Source organism: Clarias gariepinus, unplaced genomic scaffold (genome assembly GCF_024256425.1).
Source record: "Clarias gariepinus isolate MV-2021 ecotype Netherlands unplaced genomic scaffold, CGAR_prim_01v2 scaffold_32, whole genome shotgun sequence".
Lineage (NCBI taxonomy): Eukaryota > Metazoa > Chordata > Actinopteri > Siluriformes > Clariidae > Clarias > Clarias gariepinus.
This window is the reverse complement of record NW_026520999.1, coordinates 10,001-18,210: the sequence shown is the minus strand read 5'-3', so window position 1 is coordinate 18,210 and position 8,210 is coordinate 10,001. Positions and strand designations below refer to the sequence as shown.

The window sequence follows — 8,210 nt, the reverse complement described above, 5'->3', positions numbered from 1 at the left end:
CACTATTGATGTCAGTTCTTATTGTTATTCCATCAATGCACACGTTCATACAGCAGGATAACATGTGCCTCAGGGTCACGAGACAAAGTACAAAACATTACAGCAGCAACACACAGGATGTTGGAGAGTTTACTCAGTCTGCACAGATACATTAGAGCGACTTGGACTCAGGGAGAGATCTGGGAGTCTGGTGCTGCACTGACATGCAGAATAAAAATACACTCAGATAATCAAAGTGGGAAGTTTTCAAAATCAGGCTGCAGCTCATTAGGAAAGTGAAGTCTGGGGTGGAAAATGGTTTCGTCTGCTGCATTTATGCTGTAGGACACACACACACACACACACTCACACACACACACACACACACACACACACACACTCACACACACACATACTGGTTTTTGTGGTTTATAAGGTCTTTAAAGGCCAAACCAGTAGGGTGGTGGTTTAAGGGGACCCACCTTTCCCAATGCTTTACAGAGATGAGAATACTATCAAAAAATTTCTTTTGTTCTGCAGAAGAAGAACCTCACTCAGGATTTCCTATACACACAACAGAACTCAAAATATGATAACATGATATTTAAGTGGTACATAAGGACTTCCCCGCCCACTCCTAAAAGTACCCGCCCCTGTGAAAATTGGGGTTTACTAGGTCCTACTGATTTATGACGCCATGCAGTTTACAACACACAGAAAAAGTAAATTTGCTAGTTTATAGGAACAAATGTGTTTTACTGGCACATTATAGTAAACAACACACAAACATGACAATACTGTGCATTGCCAGGACCAAGGTGATTTGAAAGAACCGTTTTGCAAATACAACACACAATAAAAGATCTTACAGTACTACAGGGACAAATGTGTTTTATTGGAACATATCCAAATGCAACACACAAAATTTACAACAGTGCATTGCCAGGATAAACACAAGTACTATTATATAAAATTTTTATCCCTTAGATAATATTGAAAAACTTTTTTTTAGTTCAAGCATGCCAAGTGAAGAAACAGACATCCATCATGTACAACTATGTACTTTCATAGGCATCTTAATCCATTGAACCATTCAAAACAATCTAAATAAAACAAGGCATAGCTATATATATAATCAATAAAACATAAGATGAAACCTAAACCAGTTATTCAAAATAAAATGTTAAAGCAGAATTTAAGAACAACTGTAGAATTTAAAAACAATCTGCTGCATATATAAATGAAAAACAAAATAAGTGGACAAAAAAATCTTAAAGAAATAACGTACTTGCTTGTGTATCACTTATTTTGGGCTTTCCTTTTCAAGCAAAGACCTCCATTTCTTACAAAGTCTAACACTGCTGGCATTCAGACAAAGTGCCGAGTTTCCCTTTAGTTATATGTGCTTTCAAAAGTTTCATCACAGTTGTAAAAAAATCCCAGCATTGGACCAACACACTCTTCAACTTATTCATGGGTTCCCAATCTTTGTCCCGGACTCATTTCCTGTACATAAGAATACTTACTTTATTAAGCCTGAATTTTGTGGGAGGTTCATGTACTTACATTGCTGGCTATATTCCAATGTAAAATCTCAGGTACCTTGAGAAACTTCAGGAGGTGTTTCAGTGGGCATCTTCTGAATACCTGCAAGACATAAGCAATGCACTGATAAGAAACCTCAACAGTTCTTAAGCACATACCCAAAATTCTAATTATACGGCCAGCAAACATCTGAAGAAAATACAATATGTAAAACAACCTATATTGATCACTGCTACTCTGAATTCTAAAAAAAAGAACATTCTACGAACAGTGATGCATGGTGGTGGAAATGTAAGGTCTGGGGCTTCTTTTTGCTGGGCCGAAAATAGGCCAAAGTGGGGCCCAAAATGAGTGGTGCAACAAGTCAAGCCAAGTCATTTTACAGCCAAGTGATACTATTTATCCTTTCCTGATTTTTCTGTATTTCCATCATGTTTATTCTACGTAAAGCTGCTTTATAACTACTACTTTATGACAATTGAGAAAAGCTATATACAGTTAAAACCAGATACTTACATGCACTTGAAAAATTAATTAATAATACTAAATAAAAAAAAACCTTTTGTTCCTTTACTGTCAAACATTAAATCAAAGTAAAACAGGAGAACTTTTGTACCCTTATTTTTTTCAGTAAAGAAAGAACTGTTTTTTTTTTCTGAAAGTGTATGTAAATATCTGGTTTCAACAAGGTTTCATTGACTTAAGTTGAACAAGTAGTTCAAGTGTACATTCTCAAGTTTTATAAAAGGTAATTTTATGCATATTGGTGTCAATATGAAAGACATTTTACCTATAATCTCCCTGAATTGTACATCTGCATAATAGGAACTTCCCCATGTACTGCAACACTATACATACAGCATATGCCTTAAAATATTGCCACTACAGTATGGACATCACATATTTAATGGAAATTATAAAAACACTTTATAAAACCTGACCATATACAGTTTAACCACTTAACAACTTGCTTGATTACAAATTTAAAGCTGTGTAATACAGAGGAAAAGTATATTTAAAGGAAAGAAATAACTAAATTCGTCCTAAATATAGCATCTCTAATTTCAACAATATTCTAGTCATGCACTAATTAATAAATGTAAACATTTCAACTATATAAAACATTTAGTCTATAGGGTAATTATTCCCTAAATACAATTATGGGTTAAAAAATTAACAGATATACATAAAGATGAGTCCATACCTACATGATTAGAGGCACCAGCAGGAACGTTATCTTCAGCATCAGGTCCACTGGCTTCACACTGTCACACAATCTCACCTTAAAGTAAAAGTGACATGAGAAATGTCAAAATGTGTTTAACATGCACACAACATCAAACATGGACTAAAATGACTGCAGAGTTTCTGTTAAAATTTGCTGAGGCCCAGGGCAAAATCATGAAGAGCAGTACTGTCCCTTTCCTGAAAACTTGCAGCATTTTTTACACATCGCCAGCATGTCTATGATTAAAAACAATCATTCTTGCAAGTGTTGCTTTGGCTAGATCAATGTAGACCTGAGATGATGTTTCTTTGAGTTTCCCAAACGCCATATTTGCAGTCTTCTCAAGGAACTGATAAAGACACTGTACATCTTGGGTGAATGATAGTGTTAATGGTTTGTTAAATTTGGCCTCAATCAGTGTAACTAAGGCAGTGTGTGAAATCAACTCTCTGAAGTATAGAGCTTTTTAAAGGCATCTGTTGATGTTCTGTATGTCTTTATGGACCCTTGCTTTGTGCACTGGTGTGCAGTCATGTTGGAACTGGTGTGAGGTTGTTTTTCAGGGGTTTCAGCCCTTTATTTCCAGTGAAAAACTCTGAATGCTCAAGCATAGCAAGACATTTTAGACAATTTCATCCTTTCAACTTTTTGGGGACCGGTTAGGGATGTCCCCTTCCTGTTCCTGATTGTGTGAAGCTGCTTTGGGACAATGCCAATTGTTAAAAGCGCTATTTAAATAAAATTGAATTTAATTGTTCCAACATGACTGCACACGAGTGCACAAAGCAAGGTCCATAAAGACATGGATGAGCACGTTTGGTGTGGAAGAACTTGACTAGCTGTCAAAAGTAACTGTACTCGTAAGGAAAAAAAAAGTGTCACTTACATCAACTTCTTGGATGCCTTTTTATCTGATGTATCCTGTTGTTCTGGTGTCGGTGAATTCTTAAATGATGTCATCTAAAAACAGTTGTAAAGGTTTAAAATATTTACAGGCATAAAGCAAGCAAACATTTTTTTCCATGCCATTTCATGTGATCAGTCGACTTAGCAATCTTATTTCGTTACTACCTTTTACACAGAAGTGGCTATACTCCTGTATAGGCAGACTGTATATACAGACTTAAATATTTAATTTATCAATTAACTTACATCAGTCAATTAACTTACATCAGTCAATTAACTTACATCAGTCAATTAACTTACATCAGTCAATTAACTTACATCATAGACATGCTTAATCTTGGCTATCGCTATTCAGCTTACAGTTTAAGCTGCAATTGTGTTTCTATATATAAATTTTAAATTAAAATTTTGCATTTCCTTGGCCCAAAGAATCATCTCCCACCCCGTGTCCCTGTTAAAAACAAGTGTCCTCATAAACAAGGTTTTTGTAAAACTAACAACACACTGAGATTCTTCAGTCAGATCAAACACTGAGAACATGTTCTGAGGATGTCCTAATAAAACAGTGTTCTCTTAAAACTGGTTTCAGTCATACACAATTTTATAAACACTAATACAGTACACTGTCCCAATAATAACTAGTGTCCTCATAGACAAGGTTTTTGTAAAACTCACAACACACAGATTCTTCAGTCAGGACATACTCTTAGAACATGTTCAGGGGGATGTCCTTATAAAACAGATTTATGTCTTACACAACTTTATCAACACTACAAAACACTTTCCCAATAATAATTCGACTGTTTTAAGAGTTCTGCAATGTTTTTTTTTTTATTACTCCAATTCAGGTGTTTATAACAGTATTCTTTCAGTATTTACACTTTCCTCAGATGGTGATATGGCTGTTTACACAGCGTGTGGAGTTATTGATATGAGGTGTACGCTGGTCAGTTTCTGTGACTCTACACAAGGCCTTTCTGATTGGTTGTATGTTGCTAAGTATCAAGTCATAACATTCTACCCCTGCTTTGTTCCACATTGTACATGTTTGGCACCACAATGCGGTGTTAACCCTGCAGAAGCGGTGTGGATCCTGCTACAGAGCAGTGTTTTAGAACAACAGGTAAAATGCGATGATAATCCCACTCCTTAATTTCAAGTGTGAAACACTCCTTTACATGGAGTTAAAAGTAGGGTTTAGAAAGATGATAACCTGGGGTTAGGCACAGTGTGGAACGGTGTATACAAACACATTCACACAGTATTAAAACCCATACTGACAATGTGTTGTTCCAGTTTTAATAAAAAAGGTGAAATACTGTAAATAATGTCTAACATATCCATCTAAATATTTAAATACCTGTTCAAGTCCTTGTGTTGATAAGCAAAAGCTCAGCTCCTCTTTAACCAACGACTCTTTGACAGGATAAACCTGGAAATATTAAGAATAGAAAAACATCCAGGTATTAGACTTATAGCTCAATAGGTAAAGACTACAGGTAATCATTTTCCTGAATCATGTAATTCTCAATATTACCTTCTCCCCACCGTTCTTCTCAATATAATTCTGCTTCTCTGAGGACAATTGGGCCATACCAAGGGTAACCTGAAATTCAAGAAAAAGAAAAATATTCTACTACAGGCAAAGGGTTTGAATATTAAATTCTACTTCAGCTCTGACTTCTGACTGAGATGAGGTGTTTAATTCATGGGTAGAATGCTGAACAAAACAATTATCAGGTTATATGCAGCTACAGAAAGGTAAAACACTGCACTAAATGAGTACGTCAACACAGTTCTCACAAACACAACTTTACTTAAATGCAGAATAACTAATTTACCTCGTCTGTTTCTACGGTCAGTTCTTCACAGGCAGCACTGTCTGATGGCAACTCGCTTATCGGGCACTAAGAAATAAAATTTCACATTCAGAAACACTTTTACTAAGAGAAAGAAAAAACACTTATCCAGCAGAATATCAAACAATGTATACAAAAGATAAAGTCAAAGTTTGCATATTCAGAAAATAAAAATGCTACAATGTCCACACTGTGCACAGATATAATAAACAGTGCACACATTTGTAAGAGTAACTGTAATCGTAAGAATAACACTTTACTCTTTTCTACATCACCTTTTTGGATGCCTTTTTATCTGCTGTATCTTTTTGTTCTGGAGGTGGTGAATTCTTAGACGATGTCATCTAAAAAAAGTTTTGAAGGTTTTAAATATTTACGGGCATAAAGCAAGCAAACAAAAATATTTTTATGCTATTTCATGTAATCAGTCGACTCAGCAATCTTATTTCTTATAATCTTATAAAGCTTTCACACAGAAGTGGCTATACTACTGTATATGCAAACTTAAATATTGAATTTATCAAAAGTCAGTTAACTTACATTACAGACATGCTAAATATTGGATATCGCTATTTAGCTCACAGTTTGAGCTGCAATTGTGTTTCTCCATGTGCCAATGTTTTCGCATTGAATGCTAAACATGTTGCATGCGAACAGGCACATCAGCACTGTTTTAGACCTGATACCAATTTATAAACGCTAATACAGAACACTGTCCCAAGAACTAGCGTCCTTATGGACTATCCCTAACAACACAGTGAGCATGATTCCATAGACAAAGGATGCAAAAAAAAAAAAAAAAAACTTTGAAAGGAAAAATTAGCATCCTGCTCCTGAACTTATATCAACAGACTGTAAGACACATTCTCTGGCAGAAACCAGATGTTAAGTGTGTTAAACTGCTTAAAGCATTTAATATACACCAATGCTTTAAAATAATGCACAAAATTACTAACATCTACATACCTTGCATCGCCATGGCCACTCAGAATCCCCGTAATTGTATGTGATCTCTTCACCAGGACAGATGCTTCTTATGGCAAATAAACAAAGATGAGGTTTACCATCCACACGGATGGTCTTCATTCTGCAGTTTGGTTTTAGATGATCATCATTCACCAGTCTCCCAAGGGAGCCATCATCCAGGGCTGCATCAACACTGAACAAATGACAGTGAATCTCTTAATGATGCATTACTATTACAATAATACATACTTCTTATTCCAAATAAACACAACAACTGAGAATATCAGCACCAAAAGCTTCTCATCGAATATTATATTATTTGAAAACATTATCATTGAATATTTAATGGTCAATGGTCTTTAAGAAAATAAAACTGGGCCCATATTTACTAAGCATCTCAGAATCACTCATAGGAATCAAAGTTTATTTAGGACTAAAGACAGTCTCACCTCAGAGAAGGACATATAGGTTATTTATAAAGCTTTCTATTCTTACTTTCGGCAAGGAGTAAGACTGCGACAAGGAAAGTGTGAGACGTCACTTTTTACGACACAGAGCCGCAAAGTAGTCTGCACATTATAGGAGGTGTTGTAAAGTGTACAAAGTTTTAAACGGTGAAAAAGTGAAATGCTAAAATCAGCGGCAGTTATGTGAAGGTTTTATGCACATGAACAAAACCTATAGATGTGTGACTCGCTGCATGACGTTATTCTAATCACTCTGCTCCAATCACAACTGATTAAAGCCCCTATAATAGAGCTGTCTAGGTCAGTCATAATCTGATCAACATGACTTCAAATAAAACGAGAGGATGAGAGTGTTTTGCTTGTGGCGAAGGGAGTAAAATGTAAAGAAATAATTGAAGTAATATTCTGTCCTACTCTTACCTCTAAAGATAAAAAGTCAATGGATGCAATATGTAAAAGCATCAGAGTAACCAGTCAGTTTGTTACACGTACCCCTGAGGAGTGAGAAACATGGGGATACGCCATGTTAATGAAACGATGAAGTGCTGCTCATAACAAGGAAACAAGAAAACAGTTCACTTAAATAATTTAATACAAGATAAAATGTATATATGAATATAATTATTTTAATATGTGCCATGGATTATGCATTCATGCTGCATGGTGGGGAAATGTGCGTGATCTATGAAGTTTAATTTATTATTTCGGACTGCTGGAATTAGTAGCCAGAGAAAAAGTTTTACTCCCCCACCCCATTTTTGTCTAAACATGCCCGTTATGAGCTCTGTGCTCTAAGCATCTCTCCTCTACATGTGTTACTGCCTGAACACCACTTCCTCACTATTCCTAACCAGTTAGGACACCTCCGGCGCTCTCCAACATTTTGGTGAAGATAGGAATGATTTCCTATTTTAAGAATCTTGATGAATAGCTCTTACCCCTCCCCACTCATGAAAATAAGGCCAAAATAGCATCATTCTGAAGTTTTTGACCATTTAGGAATTGCAGTAGGAGCGATTTCCGACTCTGAGACGCTTGGTGAACATGAGCCCTGATCATTAGTGCTAAATAACCATGCAAATAACTTCCACATCTCCCCCATGTATATAATATTTGTACATACCAAAGGAATTTGCCATTGAATCGAAATTCATACATGAACACTTTGAGGGCATCATGATATATTCTTTGCCTCCGCTCACATTCTTCTCTGCTTATGAGATCCCCTCTGTACTCCAATAGGAAATCTACCTTATCAAA

The 8,210-nt window shown here is 35.8% G+C and overlaps 1 protein-coding gene across 6 annotated transcripts in view; it reads right to left on the bottom strand.

Moving 5' to 3' along the window:
* Positions 1-853: 853 nt before the first annotated feature.
* Positions 854-8,210, bottom strand: part of LOC128517031 (histone-lysine N-methyltransferase set-1-like) — an 8,588-nt gene continuing 1,231 nt past the window's right edge. The window contains exons 3-11 of one of the 6 annotated variants that reach the window (XR_008356786.1): positions 8,074-8,210; positions 6,484-6,676; positions 5,793-5,861; positions 5,500-5,565; positions 5,196-5,264; positions 5,019-5,090; positions 3,639-3,712; positions 2,729-2,806; positions 854-1,626 (exon numbers count right to left, since the gene is read on the bottom strand). The exon at positions 8,074-8,210 is cut by the window's right edge and continues 26 nt beyond it. Coding sequence is in view for 4 of the 6 variants with exons in the window: in XM_053490772.1 (XP_053346747.1) it covers positions 1,605-1,626; positions 2,733-2,806; positions 5,019-5,090; positions 5,196-5,264; positions 5,500-5,565; positions 5,793-5,861; positions 6,484-6,676; positions 8,074-8,210 (702 nt within the window). In the remaining 2 variants the exon portion in view is untranslated. The remainder of the gene's footprint in view (positions 1,627-2,728; positions 2,807-3,638; positions 3,713-5,018; positions 5,091-5,195; positions 5,265-5,499; positions 5,566-5,792; positions 5,862-6,483; positions 6,677-8,073) is intronic. The other 5 variants (XR_008356787.1, XM_053490774.1, XM_053490772.1 and 2 more) reach the window with 5 other exon arrangements.